The sequence below is a fragment of the Protopterus annectens genome, chromosome 12.part0 (genome assembly GCF_019279795.1).
Source record: "Protopterus annectens isolate FY-2018-M chromosome 12.part0, PAN1.0, whole genome shotgun sequence".
NCBI classification, from domain to species: domain Eukaryota; kingdom Metazoa; phylum Chordata; order Ceratodontiformes; family Protopteridae; genus Protopterus; species Protopterus annectens.
Window position 1 is genome coordinate 1,306,485,695 of NC_056746.1, and position 21,658 is coordinate 1,306,507,352.

The window sequence follows — 21,658 nt, forward strand, 5'->3', positions numbered from 1 at the left end:
CTCCAGGAACACAAATTCGTCAGAAGAAGGTTTGGGGGTGGACCAACCTCCCCGTTGGCATAGGATTTCCATGATGTCTCCAAAGAAGACATCCTCAGGAGGTGACCTGAGGAAACATTCCCCATCATCCAAATCCGTGTCCTCGGTGAGGGACTCGGGGGAGTCCAAGTGTCTCCTCTTACATGTATGCTTACGAGGCACATCTTCGGTGCGGCTCTCCGAGGGGAACTTGTAAGCCATTTGTTCCTCAGGGGGAACTGCCTGGGGCTCCTCAAGCAGTGGCTGTCCTTCTGGTAAAATGATGGGATTCGTAGACAAAGCCGAGGAGGTCGGGACGGAATCTGAGGAAATAGTCAAGGGTCTTGATCCAGTGGAAAGAACCCTTTCTACCACGTTGAACACTGAGGGAGAACGAGCCTCCTGGGGTACTATTAAGGAAACTGCTCTCCCCGGATTCGACGTGAGAATCGGAGCCGGGCGGGAAGTGTACAGAGCTCTGAGGGAGGGAACTCGGCCCGACAATGCCAGAGCTGATGGAAAATGTTCCGCTCCCTCGGATCCGAGGCCCAAGCTCCGGTTCTGAGAGCCACTCGAATCCGAACTGGTTGAATCTGATATGCTCCAGGCAGCTGCCAGCATCGAGAAGACAGGTACCATCGGCGCCGACCCCCTGACTAAGGCCATCCTTGGATCCGAGTACTCTGAACCCAGTGGACGGATCGGAGAAGGAGAAATTGGTATGAAGAAAGGAAGCAAGCTCCCTCCTCCAGAGGGAGAGGGGGCTGGCAAGACCCTCATCTGGATCTGAGTACGAATGAACCTCCTCATCATTTTATCCATGTCAGCTTCAGATAAGCTACACGTGGATCTCGATGAGGCCACGAACTCCGACCTGGTGGGTCAAGGAACCGAGGCCCTAGATGGAGGACGTGTCTCCTCCGGCTCTGTGGAAAATCTCGGAGATCGAAGCCGAGGTGAGTCACAGATCCTAGCCTGACTTCTGGCAAGAGTAGAAGGAAGGTCTGGAGACCTCTTGCATTTCTCTGCTTTATGTTTGTCTGATTTATGCTCTCTCTCCTTCTCTCTGCCCCTTCTGCACTCCACTTCTACAGGCTTAGAAAGGGGAGGTTGAGTCCCAGCCTGGGAGGGAGGAGAAGCAAGGGCAAGAGAGGAAGGAGAGGTGGCTACAGCAGCCGCTGTGACTGAAGCAGTGGGACGAGGCCTCAGAAGTGGATAGAAGGCCTTTCAGGGCCAACTTAGCCTTCCTATCCTTAATAGCATGCAGGTTAAAACCAGCGCAAATAGTACAATCAGTACTCAAATGTACTACGCCCAAGCACATAACATAAAGAGTGTGGCCATCTGCTGGAGACAATTTGTGGCCTGACCCAGTGTACCTTTTGAAAACAGGCATGGGGTCAGCCATGCCTCTACAGAAGAAAAAAAAATTACACAATAAGAGAAGGAACAGGAGAAAAAAATACCTATTTCCCACTCAGACCCACTCACCACACACTCAAGGCACACAAAACACTGAGGGGAGAGGGGAAGCAACACACTCTAACAAACTAACACTGAAACTACAGGAAAACTCTAATACATGATGCACCAGTGAGGGGAGGATGAGAGGGAACCTACACTAATCACCTAACACTAACAATTAAGAAAAGACTGCTTAATAAGTAAAAAACCCACTCACTAACTCGAAGCTGAGGAGATCACGATGTTTCAGGCAAGCCGCGGCAAACAAGATCTAGGGGTTAGAAGGTACTGGTGGTGTATTATGGGTAAGGGGATGAGCTTGTAGCTTGGAACAGATGCTAGTGAATTTGCCGTCTCGGATCAAATATGAATCCGGTACCCACAGGTTGAAGACCAAATGAAGTGAACTACTTCTGATCACTATTTTCCTCAAAGAATAAAATAGTTAAGTTTTAACAACTTTATACCACAAAGGTAAAAAAGAATACTCCCATTTAAAAGTGAACAAACGTTACAGAACAATCAATAAAAAAAACTTTTTTCCAGCTAAAATATTTAAGGTTCACAGACAGAGAAAATTTTCTGTCACAAAAAGTAAAATGGAAGCTTTTTATCCAGAAAGGGCATTATCTTCCTGGCAGTGGAACAGTGTTAGTTTCTGTTGATCCTCAAAAGCCTGCAAAGGAGCACTCTCTTCAGCAGCAGGAATGCTCTGTTGGGCTTTGCATCTAAACCTGACTTTTAGTCAACTCGAGCTGACTAATAGTTTGGCTTTGTAGACGGTACAGTGAAGGCTTTAAAGTTGGTTGTATGTTGAGTTCTTATCAAGATTCACCCCATATATCACTTTACATGAGATATGCAGTTAGTTAATTTATTCAATGGTTTCAGTGAATAACCAAGTACCTTCTTGGATAACCCTTCAATGAGACAGATATCTCTCTTTCTCTCTCTTGCTTTCAACAAGTCTTCTAAACCTAAATTTAACTCTGAAGTTCAGTTTGCCACAACTAAATGTGAAGATTCTGCTGTTGCTGGAAGAAGTTAGCTAAATTAACTTTTATAACCATAGATCGCAACTGTCACTGATTTTTTCCTCACACCTTTGTTCTGTTCCTCATAAAATTTGTAATTTTGGAATAATATAGTACAGAATTTGGTCAATTATGATCAGGATATTCTTTAAAAATCCATATTAATACACATTCACTTATTCTGACAACTTTCTGAGTGAAGGATACATGTAAATAAAATTTTCCCTGATTTTTGGACAATTGTCCATTATTATTATTATCATTATTATTATTATTAGCATTATCATCTATTCTTATTATTATTGGCATTATCATTTATTCTTGAATGAACCAAAGGTAATCCAGAAAGCTCATATAAGGTCTGGCATCCTACCTATGATGCTGACGGTGACAGAACTAACAAAAAGCAGAGTATAAAGGATTAGAACAGGTAAAACTCACTTTAGCTAGCAGATAAAAAAAAAAAAAAACAAACAAGAAAGTTGATCTGTAGGAACAACTTAAATATTTAAGTCCTACATTCAGATAATGATTAGTTTGGTTGAGCATTCCTGTTTTTTGTTTCATACAGCCTTTTTAGCTAATCATGACTGCAAAACAATATCTTGCTACAGTTTCGTAGCATGGTATGTAAACTACCTAGGCACAGTTAGTCTGGTGAACTAATAACACGGAAAACTAGTCACTCTTGTTTTTCATAATCTTGAGATGTGTATAAACTGTCAGGTCCATAAACCCACTTAACAGAAAAACTTTTTGAAACTTCATCAAGGTGTCTTTATTCCTCCCTCAGATAGGGCATCAGAAAGACAATCTCCTACATCTGCTAGCTAAAGTGATTTTATCCAATCTAATCCTGTATACTCCAATTCTTGAATGAACATATTGACAGCTGGAGGGGGAAGCAACAAGGAGGGGTTTACTTATTATAGAGTAAAGTATACATCTTGGGCCAGAACAGACACTGCCTTTCTTTATCAAGAATTTCAATACAGAGTATTTAACATGGGGATTAGCCCCATTAGGATCTCTGACCATGCTTACACATACTGGGAAATGAACCTGGGTATCCTGTATGGGGGTTTCAGATATTGGGGGTTTTCGACACATAACTTGAATACTCCCAATTTTAGGCAATGGTTAAAGCACATAATAGAAACTGAGTTAAATAGTTTAGGTGAAGATATTATTGAAAAGTGGGATGCACTGAAAGATAAGCTAAGGGTTTTAATTCAGGCTACAGTAAGAGAGTCTGTGGAGTGTTCAAGGGAAATTAGGAAACAAATGTGGCGCCAAAAGAAGGATAAGTTCCCAAAGAAACCCTGTCCCTACAGAAAATAAGACAGAGTTGACTCATTATAAAAGCTTACAACTCAAATACTCTTCTTCCAGAGGTCAGAACAATCAGTAAAACTAATTTCCCTATTAAGAGCCTCACCTCAACCAGATCACCTGGTTCAAATGGAGAAAGTGTTAGCTTCTCTAACACAAAATTAAGATCCCAAGGAGGTGCCATCAGCTTTATTTGAGGCCTCTTATGCAAAACCCCTTTCAAGAACCTTTTGACATGACACTGCAGTAAAAGAAGAGGATCCATAGGCAGACATGTTGAAATACCTGAAAACTGAACCTTGATAAAGGAATAATAAACGCCATAGGATAGTAAGACACAAATATTGGGATTCACTAGACAATTTCAATGTACAGAAATGTCGAATTTCACTACATCGAGACTGAATAGTGGAAAGTGCAGTTACTCAAAACTGCACTATGTCAAATGCAGAAATGTCAAATCCGCTATCGTGGTGTCGCGTTTGTGACATGTGGTGCGGTTTGTGAATTTATCTGGGGTTTCAGGTAAGTGGTGTATGTGCAAGGGTACTGGGTAGGGATTTTAGTGTGTGTGTGAGTGTGTGTAGTGGTGTTTTTTGTGTGTTTGTGTGTTTAGTGCAACCTCAGAGTTAGAATATATAAGTAGGGGGGTGTGGGGGGTGCAGGGGGGCTTGCCCCCCTGCTTATAAATAGGGTAGGTGTGTTTGTGTGTTATGTTGTGTTTGTGTGTGATGTTATGTTTGTTTTGGTGTAGTTAGGTAGGTGTATGTGTGTGTGCTTATGTGCTGGTTTGTGTGTGTGAATGATTGTGATTGTGCTGTTCGTAGTTTTGGGTTTTTGGGTATGTGGGTTTTCCACCATTCAGTCTCGAAATACTGAAATTTGACATTTCAGTATTTCGAGATTGTCTAGTGAATCCAAATATTGTAGAACCAGAGCAAACACTACCCCTTATTGGGTGATGGTTATGTTGCTGGCACCAACTAGAAATCCTTTTCCATTTGCAAATGTATGATTTTCTAGTACCAGGCTTTCTTGCCGACATTAGTGCCTGCTGCACTTCCTCAGTAAACAGGTGCCTAAAATAAATCAAGATCATATCATCCAGACAATCAATTGAAACTGACTGATGCTGAGGTGTATCAAACACCCCTGATCTTGTGTGAATAGATCCAGTCTGTGAGGGAGAATCACAGTTGTCTAGACCAAAAGAGAGTCATCACAATGATCTTGAGAGATTCTTTCCAAATCTTCAGGAGTATCCTGTATATTAGCAGAAAGGGCGGAAAGGATTACAGGAACATTCCTGTCCAAAGAAAAGAAAAATCATCTGTTTTCCAGGCCTTCTTGCACGGAGTCCTGGAAAAGAATTTTGCCACCCGATTTTTTAGACAGGAGGCAAACGGGTCTATTTGAGGAACTCCACACAGATGGATCAAGGTTTCCAGTCGCGAGGATCAGCTCTGGTCTTGTTCAGCTTGACTGCAACACAGTTTTTGTCTGACGGAATGCAGGATACCTGTAGAGTGATATTGTGCTGTGAAGCTATGTCCCAAGCTAACATGGCTAGTCTGCAAAGGGGTATGACCTGGTTACCCCTTGCCTGTTGATGTACCACATGACTCTGGTATCATCTGTAACCATATGAAGAGGTCCTTGGGACCAAAGACAGTTCAGAGAGTAGAGTGCCTTGATCAGGGCAAGCATCTCCTTGATATTTATGTGCTTGCTTGTGTCCTTGGTGTCCCGCAACTCCTATACTTTTATCCCTCCTGAAAATGCACTCCAAGCAAAGTCTAAAGTGTCTGTGGAGACTGACTGCTTTAAAACAGGGACAGTGAATGCAAGACCTGGATTTACGGATATCTGTTGTCTCCACCAAAAGATTTATCTTCTGACAAACCCCAGAAAAGGGATTTGAAAAGATAAGGGGTGTTGATGCTGGAACCAACGATATTTCAGATACCACTCTATTTTTCTCATGTGGAGTCTTGCCAGGGATATCAAAAGAATCATACACACAATGAGAACCAAAACCATGAGGTACTCCTCACAGTGACCAGAATCTGAGTGGAAAACCTTAGAAATAGATCTAGATACAGATGTATTATTTTCCACTATGAATTGAGGTGTCTAGTTGATATCCCTGGAACACAATCTTGCATGAAGGAATCAAGAAGGACTTTTGAATGATATCTTGGAATCCCAGCTTGTGTAAGATATCCCTCACCAAAGAGAGACAGATTCATGACACTATGAAAAAGACTCTGCAAAGATAAGCAAGTTGTTTAAATATGAAAAATGTGGATACCCTGTAGCCTGCAAATAGGTATAACTGGAGTTAGCAACTTTGTGAATACTCTTGGCGCTTTGGATAGTCCAAAGGGTAAGTCTTAAAACTGATAATGTGATCCAGTCGTACAAAACTTTAAAAAACATCTGAAGTCTAGATAAAATAGGGGTGTGATGATAAGCATCTTTTAAGTTTAGTGTTGCCAGGAAACTTGAAAGAGGAAGAAAAGGTAACATGTTGTGAAGAGACATCTTTTTGAATTTGGGCACTACCACAAACAGGTTTAGGGGAAAAGATCCAGAACTGGTCTCCAAGAATTTTCTTTCTTTGGAACTAGGGACATCCTTGAACAAAATCCATTCACCAACTGGGAAGGAGGAACTGGTTCTATCAGTCTTTGGGACAGCATGTGATAAAGATTCAGTGGAAACAAAACATTCTCACCTGCAGGGTAAGGAATGACCCCCTTAGAAAGGTGGAATCTCTTCCCATTGTTATGTTCAACCTTGATGAATGATTTTCAGAACCAGTTTTTTCTGAAACTATCAGTTGCCAAAGAGAAAAATGGATTTTCAGACCTCTTGGAAGAAAAAAAAAGGGCCAGGGTAGGAAGGGTTCACACAGCCTCTTGAATAGTCATTCAGACTTGTTAGACTGTCTTTGGTTTTGGGGAGGTTTGAGACTCCTTTTTGGAACTCCCTTGCCATTTCTTCTTAAACATTTGTTTACCTGCATTTTGTTGAGACTATTTATTTTATTTTTTGCCAAAATTGGATAAGATGATAGAAAATTCCTTGGAAAATTTGGAAAAGGAAGTCTGAAAAGTGTTAGAGATTCCCTGGATCAGCTTGTCCCTTTTCATCACACTTTTTGGTTACCTCTGCAGCAGAGGTACCAAACACTAATCACTATCCAATGGAGAATTTAAAATCTCATTTTAACATAATTTATGAGGTTCTGAGAATGTAGTCATATAAACCTCAAAACTGTACCAGTGACCATACCTCTGGAAAAAGCATCAACGGAGTCATACGCACACTGTAAACAATGAGTAGTGACCTGTGCAATGAAGAAACGAAGTAAATTGAAGCAGAGTTTTCCTCACAAGAACAGACTGCAGATAAAACATCCCGCATGCTTTCACAATTTGTCAGAACAAACTTTAACATATGAGCCTGACAATTCAAAAATCTGAAAGTCAAAGTTGCAGAGGTACACACCTTTTCACCATACCTAGCAATAATTTTCCCATCCTTAGCAGAGAGAGTAGAATTAGAAATAACTAAGTGCTTGACAACAGTGGGATCATCTAATGCTTTAGCTGAGTTATGTCTGGGAATAGTGTTTAAAAATTAAAAGACTAAGAAACTTTATCCTATCTGCCTTTTTAGGGGCAGCTTTCTACCAGGAAAATTTCAGGCACTAACACACACATCATCTAAAGCAGACAGAACAGGAGAAATGGGTGTAGGTTGTGGAAAAGCCTTCTCTAATAACATTCTAGCAGCAGTTTCAGATAAAGAGAACCCCCACAAGGAGAATCAGAAACTGAGTCTGAATCAGAAATCTGAGGAAAAAAGTATCAATCCCTGCATTTTCTTGTTCAGATTCAGAATCTTGAATCTCTTCAGTAAAAAGAAGTTATGTTCTTACCATAACGTTCCATGTGAGTTGTTCATCTTGCCTTTGTTCTTACACACGGGTTCGGAGCCGAACCCTCGACTCCGTGTCGGCCACATTCCAAGCTCTGGGTCTAAGAGAAGCTCGAGGCTGCTGCTAACCCTCAGATCTAGTTTGCAAAGAAACCAGGTAACAACATATCTACCTGTCTACACATGCATACGCACCAAATTTACCTATACACATATATACCTAGAAGGTAAATATAAAAACAGGCAACTATGTTATACCTGTCTGACTACGGACGCATACATGGGCACAGGCAGTCACAGGGAACCATGAGAAGATGACCAGCCACGAGTCTTACCTATTGCTCCAGAAGATGGAGGGGGGAAGGAGGGCAGGAATGTAAGAACAAAGGCGAGATGAACAACTCACATGGAACGTTATGGTAAGAACATAACTTCTTTATGTGAAGTTGTTCGATCTCGCCGATTGTTCTTACACACGGGTAGCGCCCCCAGCACTCTAAACCCCGGGTGGCTCACGGGAGAACATTCCTGAGAACAGTGGAACCAAAGGAAGCCCTGTCCCTGGAGGCCCTGTCCACTTTGTAATGAGTAATAAACGTATGAGGTTTGGCCCAGGTAGCTGCAGCACAAATGGCATCTATAGGCAAGCGAGCCGCATGTGCCAGAGAAGTAGAAATGGCTCTAGTAGAGTGAGCTTTAAGTTTGAGGGGAGTAGGCTGATTTGAAGATGAATAAACAAAGTTTATGCAGTCTGAGAGCTATTTGGATAGCGTGATTTTTGTGACTGCAAGTCCTTTCTTACTGTCTGCATGAGACACAAATAGTTGGTCCGATTTCTTGAATTCTTTTGTTCTGTCTAGGTAAAATCTCAGTTGTCTGTGTACGTCCAATTTGTGAAGCATGTATTCCAGCTTATTGGTATGGTTCTTGAAAAAGGTGGGAAGCTCTATGGATTGATTAAGACTTGATTCTGAGCAGACTTTTGGTAGAAAAGATGGATTAGTACATAAGGTGACCCTGTCTGGGTGAAATATCAGATATGGTGGTCTAATTTACAGTGCCTGCAGCTCCGACACTCTGCGGGCCGAGGTGATTGCCACCAGAAATAGAGTTTTCCAAGAAAGGTATTTCAGTGGGCATGACGAAGCTGGTTCAAACGGTGGTAGCATGAGTTGGGATAGCATCAGACTTAAATTCCAAGGAAAGACTGGGCTCCGAATAGGTGGTCGGAGATAAGTTCCCTTCATGAAAGCCCTACAAAGCCTGTGCGACATAATAGTCGCGCCTCCTTCTCCCACATGAAAATTAGATATGGCAGCCAGCTGTACCCTTATGGTGGATGTTGAAGCCCCCTGGTGAAAAAGAGTAGATAGAAATTCCAGAATCTTGTGACTAGGAGCAACCAAGGGATCTAAACCTTGTTTGGAGGCCCAACACGCGAAATGTTTCCACTTGCTCTTATACAATTTTCTAGTGGAGGATTTGTGGGAAGAAATCAGAATATGTTGCACTGCTGGAGATAAAAGATCCGACCTGGCTAAGCTGGGAAGTGGAGCAGCCATGCTATCAGTTTGAGGGATGAGAGAGAGGGGTGAAGAACTCCTGCCGAGTGGGTCAGCAGGTCTGGCACTGGGTCCAGAGTCCAAGGTTCTTCTATTTGGTGAGCTTGGAGGAAGGGGAACCAGATTTGTCGAGGCCAGAATGGGGCTATCAAGATGATCTTCCTTTCCAGACCCTTGGCTTTCTACAGAAATTTCGAGATTAGTGGAACAGGAGGGAAGGCATATAGGAGACCCGGGGGCCAATCGTGTACAAGTGCGTCCCTGGGGGCGCCCCCGGGAGGGGGAAGTAGGGTGAAATAGCTCCTGCATTTGGCATTCAAGGGGGAAGCAAAAAGGTTGCAGCAAGGCTGGTCCCATCTGCGGAAAATTCTCTCCGCTACTTGATTTTTGAGGGACCACTCGTGAGGCAGCAGGATGGCTCTGCTCAACCTGTCCGCTATTACGTTGGATGTCCCCGGGATGTGCGTTGCTATGAGAAAGCGTCCGGTGGACACAGCCCATTGCCAGATCCACAGGGCCTCTCTGCATAAGGGGGTAAGACCTGGTTCCTCCTTGCTTGTTTATGTAGCAGACCACTGACATGCTGTCTGTCTGAATTGCAACTGTTCCCTGAGGTAAGTAGACGTGAAAGTGTTGCAACGCTAGGAACACTGCTCTTAACTCTAGGACATTGATGTGCAGTTTGTACTCCATTTCCGACCACTGGCCTTGAACTGTTCTCCCCTGAAAAAGTCCCTATCAGGGAAGTGTCCGTGGTCACTGTGGCTAAAGGGGGAGGAAGAACAAACGTGCGGCCTATCGTAAGTTCCTGACTGTTCATCCACCAACGAAGATCCCGTTGGCACGATTCCGTGAGTAGGATGTTGTGTGACAACGGTAGCTGTTGGTAAGACCACTGTGCGAAGAGTAGCTATTGGAGGATCCTCATGTGCATTCTCCCTAGGGGGACCGTGATAAGGGCTGCTGCCATCATACCTAAAACTTTCAAAACCTGTGCGGCTGGGACCCTTTTGTTTTCTATGAGAACAGAAACCTGTTCCCTTAGGGTTGAGACCCTTGAATCGGGAAGTCTGATCAGGAATAAGGTAGTGTTCAATTCCGCTCCTATGAATGATATATGCTGTGAGGGTGATAAGACAGATTTTTCAAAGTTTAGAGTTATACCTAAGTGGGAACAGAGATTGATTGTATAGTCCCTGGCTTGCAATAGGTGATGCCTGGTGGTGGCGGTTAGGAGCCAGTCGTCTAAGTATGGAAACACCCGGAATCCTAGTCGTCTCAGGTGGGACGCCACTACTGCCATGCACTTGGCGAACACCCTGGGGGCTGAGGTGAGGCCAAAGGGCAGAGCTCGAAACTGAAAATGACTGGCTCCCAGCCGGCGCAGGTGATCTCTGGATGGCCTGGCCATTTTGACGTGGTAGTACGCATCCTTGAGATCTATGGAGCACATCCAATCATTCGTTTGAAGAAACGGAAGGATCGATTGTAGCGTGACCATCCGGAATTTTTCCTTCTTCACGAAGTTTGCTGAGGTTCAGTATTGGCCTCCAGTCCCCTGTTTTCTTTGGAACTAAAAAGAACCTTAAGTTCCAGATCTTATTTGGTCCGCCGGGACTGGCTGGATGACTCTTTTTTTCTAACAGCCTTTTTATTTCTATGGCTGCCTGATCCCTCAGATTGGGTGGAACATCTGGGAATCTTTTTTGGATAGGAGGATTGTTTAAGAACGGGATGTTGTATCCTCTGGTTATTATGCTTTTTACCCAGGAATCTGAAGTGAGATTTAGCCAGGCCTCTGCGTATAAAGCCAAGCGACCCCCGACTGCCTCCAGAGCAGGACAGCCGGGCCTCCACTCAGGAGTGCTGGAAGGGCTTGCCAGGGATGCTATCCCTGTCGCCCTGGCTCTGCGGACCCCCTCTACCACCTGGGCGGCGTCTTCCATTCCTTCCCCCTCCTCTGCCTCTGGAGGGGGTTTCACTAGGTGTGGATTGGAAAGCTCCCTGAGTCTTCCGGAACCACATTTTTCCACCTCTTTGCCCTTTGGGATATGGTCTAGAAGGGGCAGAAAAACAGACCCCTACGGCAGACAGGGTCTTTCCTTCTTGCTCACACCTAGTGAGCGTCTCCTTCACTTTGGGCCCAAACAAGGAGGAGCCATCAAAAGGGGCATTAGTAAAGGAAGACTTAAAGGCTTCTGCAAAGGAGAATAGGCGCATCCAGGATTGTCTCCTCAGAGCGATCGCTGAAGCTGCAGCCCTACTCGATCCTTCAGCTGCATATGAAATGAGCCGCATGGATGAGTTCACGATAGAGTTTTGGGTATTGAGCTGTGCTGTCACCTTGTCTGAGACTGCAGCATCTGTGGTACCCTGAAGAGTATCTCCCAACTCCTTAAGGAGATCTCTCTGAAGACGGGTAAAATGAGTGAGGTAGTTCAGTGATCGCATGGAAAAAGTCGCTGAACTAAAAATGCGCTTCCCGTACCTGTCCATCGTCCTGGAGTCCTTATTAGGAGGATGAAAAGAGGAAGATGCTTCAGACATTTCCTTCTTGGTGGCCACTGCCACCACCATAGCGTCAACTGGGACCCCTTTGGTGAGGTACGCCTTATCCTGTGGGGCAGTGATGTACTTATTGGGCCTCCAAGGGACTGGTTCCAATGTGTCAGGGGACTCCCACGCCCTTCGAGCTATTAACTCCATTAACTCGTCGAAGGGTGGAGTCACCCAGGAGGTGGAAGGTTGAGCCCCAAAAGCCTTCAGTAACACCGACTCGTCCTCAGTGGGGGCAAGGGACTGCCAGTCACCCCTCTGCTTGAGAATTTCAAAGATGTCGGCAAATGAGACATCCTCCGAGGAGGACCGTGGGGACCCCTCTGACTCATTCAAGTTGGTATCCGATGTCAGAGATTCCTGTGGGGAATCAATGTGCCTCCTCTTGCACAACCTCTTCCTCGGGACATCATCAGGGGGGGCATCTGGTGAAGCTACCAAGGAGCAGAGTTCACCCTCTGGGGTTGACTGAGGCCTTTGGTCTCTATGCTTGGCCAGGATCAGTGGTGCAGAGACAGAACATGGACCCTTTGGGGAGGGAGAAGAAGAGTCTGATGATGTGAAAGTCTTACCAGACAAGACCTTCCTCATGGCCTCAAAAGCACCGGAGCCCCGGGCCGAGGGCTCCACCGATTCCGAAGAAGACGGTGGCCTCCCCAGGCCCAGAACCACGGGCTCCAATCCAGAGGACGGAGCCGAACTAATCTGCGCCGAGGCACCGAGGGGAAGAGTCGGAACCGAAAGGTCGGTTCGACCCCGCCCCCCCCCCCCCAGAACCAAGGAGAGATTGTCGGCTCCGAGACCCCTCAAAGTGTACCGAGGGTTTCGAGGTCAGTGGAGCCGAAATCACTAAAGAAGGCTTCGGCCCTGGTGGATCAAAGATCATCAGATCCTCGACTCCCGTCTCCGATGACTCGACGGGTCTCGAAGGAGGATCAAGAGATGGGACAGGAAGGGTCTCAAGCTTCGAAACCGCAATCAGTTTGGATAAGGCCGTGTTCTCCATCAGTTTCTGCGCCACTCGATCCACATCGGTGTCAGACAGTCTGGAGGAAAGGGTCGAAGGGGCCGAAGATGTCACCGAGCGAAGGATCGATGAAGGGGGTACCTCTGATACTGGCTCCAAGACCTGGACCTTGACTCGAGGCAGTATCTCGGTGCTCGGCTCCAAGGTCTGTGGAGCCAGCAACCGAATCTTAGACGAGGTACTCGGAGCCGACGACCTGGGCTCCGATACCTTCGACCCCTTCGAAGACTTCGATAACTGGTCTGCCTTGTCCTATGTCTCCTGAAACTCCGGCTTCAGGAGACCTCTCTCAACCAGTTTCCTGCATCTCTACATCACCACTCTAACACTAAACGAGTGGCAGATGGAACAATCCTCTTGAAGATGGAGAGGACCCAGACAGTATACGCAGGAAACATGGTTGTCAGTAATGGACATTTTCTGTCCACACTGGCAACGTTTAAAGCCAGATTTGGCTTTTTCTGACATTTTTTCTCAAAGAAAAGCAAATGCAACTGTATATGTAAAAAGCACACCACACTAATCCTAATAATAATAACAGCAGTCTAGTCTAAGTATATTAGGCTATATATATATATATATATATATATATATATATATATATATATATATATATATATATATATATAGATATGTATTTATATAAGTAAAAGAAATATATAAAATGTACTGTCACTAAGAAAACACACAACTAGTAAGGAAACTATCGATTAACTAGGGAATTATCAGTAACAGTTTCTGCCAGAGCCCTGACAGAAAAAAGGGAAAATGGCCTAAGGTCTAGGGGCAGCCACTCCCAAATAAGCTAACGCTAATTAAAACACACACACAACTATACTGTACTAACTATGCTATCCAATAAAAAACTTCAACAATCTAAGAATTTTAGCTAAATATATGTATATATAAATAGAAAAAATATAGAGTATACTGGCCCGAGCTCTCACTCGACGAGACTTGTTGCAGCGGCAAACTAGATCTGAGGGTTAGCAGCAGGGGATCATGGGATAAGGACTGTGCCTCGAGCTTCTCTTAGATGCAGAGCTTGGAATGTGGCCGACTCAGAGCCGAGGGTTCAGCTCCGAACCCGTGTGTAAGAACAAACGGCGAGATCGAACAACTTCAAATTCTCTCTTTCTTTTACCATAAACTACTTTACAATAAGGATCAATAGCCTGAATTAAACCCTGAACTTGGTTTTCTGTTTCTTTTTGACAGGAAAAATGGGGCCAATCATGCTACTAATGGCAGCAGCAGCTTCCCCTGGGATGGGCACAGCATTCTGACACAACACAAAAACCTTCCTTGTTCCCCCGCCAAAGACCAACAAGAGTGGCTCTCCCTTGCCCACTGAGGGGACCCCGACAGCCTAAAGGAAGTGTCTAACTCCTGGCTGATTCACAGTAGTTGCAGATGTTGCACCAGAGGAATCTGGGGTATAAGATGAGTAGTCTGAGATACAATAAATGGCAACAGCAGAGACACCTACCTGTCACTAAGGCAAATTGCTAATCTCCCTTGTAGTGCAAAGGGTGTTTGCCATTTGCCTCACAGAACATTTTAAAAGAATAAAAAACATCATCTTTATGCATAAAAAAGCCTATTGACGGCTATGTTTACAGGATAAATCTTTTCTACTATTATTCAATTAAAACTCTAAGTACCTGATTTTAAAGCAAAGGCACACATGTTGAACAGACCATTCTCAATCACATCAAATGAAATAAAGACAATTATGTTGCCTCCGGTATCACCCATACAAAATACTGCCTTTTCTCCATCGGACCTAATTAGGAACAGAAACAGAATGAAAAATAAGTGACTGCATACACAGCTATGCTTTTCTCCCTAAAGATTTAACAGCATTTTCAATACTTTCTTACATTTCTCTTGAACTTTTTTTTTTTGCTCATCAGTGCTTCTGAATAAAGTTAAAATTACAAGATACAGTCTAATTAAACTATGAGGGAGTAGCACCTCTGAATTTAAAACCATTTGCCACAAGTGTAAGCTATATTTTATATATAATTTACAATATTTCTGTGCACCTCAGCCATTCAACCTAAAGTGCATGACATTCAAAGGCACAAAACCTAACTGGAAACACTATAAGTTCTGTGGTTCAAGGAGCATCATTCTAAGTGGAGTCTCTACTCTACTCACAGAGACAAGCCAAAAGGAGGTGTGTGTGTGTGTGTGTGTGTGTGTGTGTGTGTGTGTGTGTGTGTGTGTGTGTGTGTGTGTGTGTGTGAGGAAGAGCCGAAGCAGCAAAAAAAAATGCAAAGAAAAATGAAAAGATCACGGAAAGGAATAAATTAAATAAAAAGCTAAGGGTGTCCTCTTTTTATTCTTTTTCAATATGAAGCCTATCACAAGTTGTGTAAAGACTATACTCTGTTCACACACACAAGTCAAACAGTGGTCTGTGTTAGACTGCTACTGTATTACTTCAGTAACAGAATAAAAAAAGGTAGAGAGCTGAAGCAGGGTTACAAAAAAATAATGTAACAAAAACTGAAAAGACCATGAAAAAGTAAATAATTAAGCAGAAAGCCAAGAGGTTCTATTTTTTTCTTTTTCAATATGAAGCATCTCTGTAGGAAAAGAGAAAAAAAAAGTTATGTACTCACCATAATCTTTCATCTGAGTTGTTGCTTTTCATTTATCTTCAACCTGCGGGACCCGGATCCGGCACGGATCTGACTCGGTCACATACTCTCGCATCGGATCCAAGCTCTTCCCAACTCATAATGCTTCTGTCTCCCTTCTCCCCTCAGATCAAGTTTGTTGCAGAATAGCAGCACCCCAACCTAGACCATATGCCTCTAACCCTGGCATTACCACAAAACTTATCAAGAAAGAAACTAGCCAGAACAGAGGGGCTATGCCTCTTCCAACCGGTCTACTACACAGCCCACACAAGGAAGAGGGAAGGAGGGAGGGACGATTGAAGACAAATGAAAAGCAACAAATCAGATGGGACGTTATGGTGAGTACATAACTTTTTTATCTGAAGTTGTTGCTTTTATTTGGTCTTCAACCTGTGAGACAGAGTCCCCAGTTACCAATGAATCCTAGGAGGTCCTCATGGAAGGATGTTTTGGAGTACGGCTGAGCCAAAAGATGCCCTGCCCCTGGAAAGAAGGTCCAGTTTATAATGGAAGATAAATGTGTGAGATGACACCCAGGTGGCTGCAGAGCAGATATCATTTAAGGAAACCCTGGACCAAAAGGCCACAGAAGTAGCAACAGAGCTGGTGGAATGTGCCCGGACATGCCCTGGTGGAGATAACCCTTTGGCTACACAGAGCAATGAAATGCACTCAGAAATCCATCGAGCAATAGTAACCTTAGAGACAGGCTTTCCCAAGAAGGGTTTAGAAAAGGAAACAAAAAGGATTTTGTTCTATGCAAATAGAAATGCAGCTGCCTGTGAACATCAAGCAAATGCAATTTCTACCCTCTCTTATTCTGGAAATTTGGAAAGAAAACTGAGAGATTTATGACCTGGTTAATAATGGACTCTGATGCTACTTTCAGAAGGAAAGATGGATTTGTCCGCAGGGATACCCTGTCTTTATGAAATATCATATAAGGGGGCTTGGCATACAAGGCTTGGAACTCTGAAACTCTCTTGGCTGAGATAATTGCAACCAAAAAGTTCGTCTTCCAAGACAGGAACTGCAACTCAAATGTAGCCGCTGGTTCAAATGGGGGAGAAACCAGAGCTTGCAGCACCAAGGTGAGATCCCAAGAGGGCGATGGGTCCTTAACTGGAGTCCTAAGGAGAAAGGTACCTATCAAAAAGGCCTTACATATCTTGGACAATGCCAAAGAAGTCAAATTCTCGCCTATATGAAAATTAGAAATAGCTACCAATTGTATATTTACCGTAGAAACTCTAGCACCATGATTAAAAATATCCACCAAAAACTCCAAAATGGTCAGAACTGGCACAGTAAAAGGAACCTGATCACGCTGCGAAGCCCAGATCAAGAAACGCTTCCACTTACTTGAGTAAACCTTCCTGATGTGAGCTGCTACCAAAATCTTCTTAACAGGAGAAGACAGCCTGGGAGTCCAAACAATTAGGGGAACTGGAGCAGCCAAGCCATGAGCTTCTTGCTAAGTTTGGGTGAGGGATCCCTGAGGGATGTGTAATCAGATCCGGAACCAGATCTAGTGTCCAAGGAGGATACACTGCATGAGACCACAGAGAGGGGAACCAAACTTGGCGAGGCCAGAATGGGACAATGAGGATCACTTAGCTCCCCAGCTGTCGAGTCTTCTGAATGAATTTGGATATCAGAGGCGGAGGGTAGGCATATAGTAGACTGGAGGGCCAAGCATGAACTAGAGCATCTCTGGGGGGCTCCTCTGGATGGGGGGGTCAGAGAGAAATACTTTGGTTGGAAGGAGAGGCGAAGAGATCGCAGCAAAGCTGACCCCACTTTAGAAAGATCTGTTCTGCTGGTGAAGAATTCAGAGACCACTTGTAAGTCATCAGAATTGACCTGCTGATCCTGTCCGCTAGTATGTTGGACCACCCCAGAATGCGTGTTGCCAAAAGAAAACTGCCGGAGGAAATCACCCACTCCCACAATCTCATGGCTTGGTGACAAAGGGGATAAGACCTGGTTTGTGGATGTACCAGACAACTGACATATTGTCCATCTGGATGGCAATAGTCCCTTGAGAAAGATAGGCATGCAGAGCTTGCAATGCCAAAAGCAGTGCCCTCATTTCCGGGACAGTCATATGCAGATGGATCTCCAGTGAAGACCATGTGCCTTGGACTGTCCTTCCCATGCAATGCCCCCCTCCCACCCAAGCAGGGGAGCATCTGTGGTCACCATGATTGCAGAGGAGGGAAGAATGAACGCACAACCCAGAATAAGGTCCGGGGTAGTGAAGCCACCAAATAAGAGAATCCTTGCAAACCCAAGATAATCAAACTGGATGCAATAAGGGAAGGTCAAGCAAGGACCTAGTCCATTGGAGGACCCTCATATGAAGGTGCGCAGTTGGAACGAGAGTGATCATGGCTGCCATGGACCCCAACACCCAAAGAAATGAATCCGCTGGGGGACATTTGGCTTGAAAGATGTAAGAGACATAATGTTGAAGAGATAACAGTCTGCCCGAAAGAAGAAAAACCTTTCCTTGAATGGTGTCTATACGAGCCCCAATGAAGTCAAGAACCTGCACTGGTGCCATTTGGGACTTGTTGAGGTTTATGGTTATGCCCAGATAGTGAGCAGTCTTAAGAAGAAAATCCCTGACTTGACACAGTTGATGCCTGGAGGGAGCGGAAAAGAGCCAATCATCCAGGTAGGGGAAGACCTGAAACCCCTGCGGCTGCAGGTGAGCTGCCACTACCGCTATTACTTTGGTGAACACTCTGAGGGTGGTGGTTAACCCAAAGGGGAGCACTCTGAACTGAAAATGATTGGCTCCCCGCTGGAAGCGGAAGAACCTCCAAGCGCATCTGTTCATCTAGATGTGATAGTATACATCCTGGAGATCCACCGAGCACATCCAGTTGTTTATCTGCAGGAAGGGCAGAACGGATTGAAGGGTGACCATCCGAAATTTCATCTTGGCAACTGACTGATTTAGGGTTGAAAGATCCAGAATGGCTATTACGTCCCCTGTTTTCTTTGGCACTAAAAAGAACCTGGGATATATCCCTGATCCGGATTGGTCTGGGGGGATGGGCTGGAAGACTTGCTTTTCCAGCAGCCTGGAAATTTCTACAGCTGCCTGTTTCTGTTGTGCAGGTGGGACGGCCGGGAGGTGTTTGGGAGGGACTGTGGGTTGAAGAAAGAGGATCGAATATCCTCTGGCGATTATCTGCAAGACCCAACGATCGTCGGTGATAGACCCCCAGGCTGTTGGGTGCAGAGAAAGACATCCGCCGACTGCCTCAAGAGATGAGCAGTCGGGCAACCCTTCAGGGCTGCTGCGAGGGTCTGTCCGGGAAAGGATCCTGAAACCCTTGGTTCCTCAGGCCCCTTCTGCCAAGAGGGCAGCGTCTGTCATATCCCCCTCTGCCTCTGGGGTTAGGCAAGTCCTGGATGTCGTGGGAAGATCCTTGAGATTTTTGGAACCACATCTTCTTCACCCCATGCTGATTCCTAGAGAAGGATCATTGCAGGGTTGAGAAGCGAATCTCGACGGCAGACAAGATCTTCCTTGCTCCAGACTAAGGTGTCTCAAACAGTCTTGCCAAAAAGAGTGGAACCGTCATAGAGGGCATTAATAAACGACACCTTGAAGGGTCTGAGAAAGCACAAAGCTAGAGCCAGGCATTACGTCTGATGACTACTCCTGTTCTGGCAGCCCTAGGGGCACCTTCCGTAGCATGTTATAGGAGCCTCATGGAGGTATTAGATATTGAAGTAAGGGTGGCCATACAGGAGGAGAACACCTTTTTCTCCTCTGCCAACATGGACACTGGGGCAGACTCAGCGACCTCTTTGACCATGTCCTGCTGCTGTCTGATAATGTGTGCTATGTAGTTCAGCGCACAAAATGCAAACATTGCTGAAGCACAAGCCAGCTACCCAAAATGGTCCATCGTTCGTGACTCTCAGTCTGGAGTATGGACCATGGAGCTCACCTGAGCGAGCTCTTTTTTGGTGGCTACCGCAACCACCACGGCATCGACTGGGGATCCCTTTGACCAATGTTGCCTATCCAATGGAGTGCTGAGTATTTTGTCCGGGTGCTTAGGGATAGGCTCAACCGTGTCCGGTTCTGTCCATGCCCTGGATGAAATTAAATTCACAAGGTGATCCACAGGAGGAGACACCCATGAGGTACAGGGTCCTGTGCCAAATGCCTCCAGGAACACAGACTCATCTGGGTTGGGTTTTTGGGTAGATCACCCTCCTTGTTGACACAGGATTTCCATGATGTCTCCAAAGAAGACATCTTCTGGGGCTGACTGGGGGGATCCCTCCTCTTCCTCCAAGTCGGTGTCATCCGTGAGGGACTCCAGTGGGGAGTCGAAGTGCCTCCTCTTGCACGTGTGTTTCTAAGGGAGCTCCACAGGGGGGATTTCCAGGGAGAACTCAGAAACTCGGGGAGCTCCTGGGGGGAACTTCCTGGAGAATAATGGCAACAAGCTGTCCCTCAGGGGGCAGGATGGCAGACTCCAGCCCAGAATGAGAGGGAGCCAGAACGGATTCTGAGGATGACAATGTCAAGGGTCTTCAGGAGTAGGGTCTTCAGGAGTCGAAAGGACCCTCTCCACTACATCGAAAGCAGAGGGCAAACAAATCCCCAAGGCAGGGGTGAGCAGGATCAGATCTGCCATCCTCTGTGCCGAGGGCAGAGTTGGAGCCGAGCCTCCAGGCACCGAGACTCCGACTGGTGGGGCTGACTCCAAAAACCTCTAAGTCGATGCCATCCCCTCAGATCTGCTGAGGCTATGGCTCCGAGAGTCGGTCAACTCCGAAAACGTCGTAGCCGAACCACTAAGGGCAATGGTCGGTGCCGCGGTACCTGGAACCACTAGTGCCGACCTCTCGACACCAGGAAACTTTGGTTCCAATGACTACAAACTCAGAGGTCAGATCAGAGAAGGAGCAATGGGAAGGAAAATTGGACTGCATGCTCCCAGCCCCAGAGGGGGAAGGAACAGGCAAAACTCCCATCTGAATCTAGGTCCGAATAAACCTTTGCATCATCCTGTCAACCTCAGCTTCAGAAAGGCTGTGAGAGGACTGGATGGAAGAAGCCACCGACCTAGGCCTGGAGTGGCACCAAGGGGAGGCAGAGAGGGCAACTGAGCCCGGAAAATCTCTGGCTCTGGAGAAAGACGGGGATACCGGAGTCAAGGAGAGCCCTGGGTCAGATCGTACAAAGACATGGCCAGGAGCTTGATCACAGAGGACCGGTCAGGGGACCGCTTCCTGGGCCTGTCCCATTCCTTAGAATGTGTCTTTTCCCCATCCTTGGACTTCTTGTTGGGAGGTTGAGTCCCAGAAGCCAGGGCGGAGGACGAAGTAAAACCTCCGAAGAGAGGAGGCCCTTCACAATCAACTTATTCCTCCTTTCAATCAAGGCACAGGGATTGAAACCTGCACAGATCGAACAGAAGGAATCTAGCTGCTCTACAACCATACAGCGCACAGAGTGTGGCCATCAGAAGGGGGAAGCGTATGGCCACACGCTGTACATTTTCTAAAGCTTGGCTTAGGAGGTTCGGCCATACCTAGAGGAAAGCTACATTCCACCACACACACACACACAACAGAGAAACACAAGAGGAGGGAAAGAAAAAAGAGAGAGAAAGGTTTTTTTTTATTAAGAAACCAACGCGAAGTGCACAGGAATAGGGTAGGGAAGCTGATAGCAAAGATGCAAGACACAAACGGAAGAAGGAATAAAATTCTTATCAAAAAAAGTCTAATCTTACTATAAAGGGAGCTTGGAGTTGTAACCACACTGCTGTCTCTCATGGGCGACAAACAAAATCTGAGGAGAGGAGGGAGACAGGGGCATTATGGGTAGGCATGAGTTTGCAGCTTGGATCCAATGGTGGAGTATGCAGCCAAGTCAGATCCATGCCAGATCCGGGTCCCACAGGTCGAAGGCAAATGAAAACAACAACTTCAGATCAAGTGATTTAAAATGAATGTTATGCACTTACCATAATTGCTACATCCGTGCTGTCTTCTTCCGTCTCTTTCAATCTGTGGGTACTTCAGATC

At 45.5% G+C, this 21,658-nt stretch overlaps 1 protein-coding gene across 1 annotated transcript in view; it reads right to left on the reverse strand.

Moving 5' to 3' along the window:
* Positions 1 to 21,658, reverse strand: part of EFCAB8 (EF-hand calcium binding domain 8) — a 3,728,836-nt gene that overhangs the window by 2,756,875 nt on the left and 950,303 nt on the right. Inside the window, exon 8 of the mRNA XM_044089017.1 lies at positions 14,603 to 14,724. Coding sequence (XP_043944952.1) covers positions 14,603 to 14,724 — 122 coding nt within the window. The remainder of the gene's footprint in view (positions 1 to 14,602; positions 14,725 to 21,658) is intronic.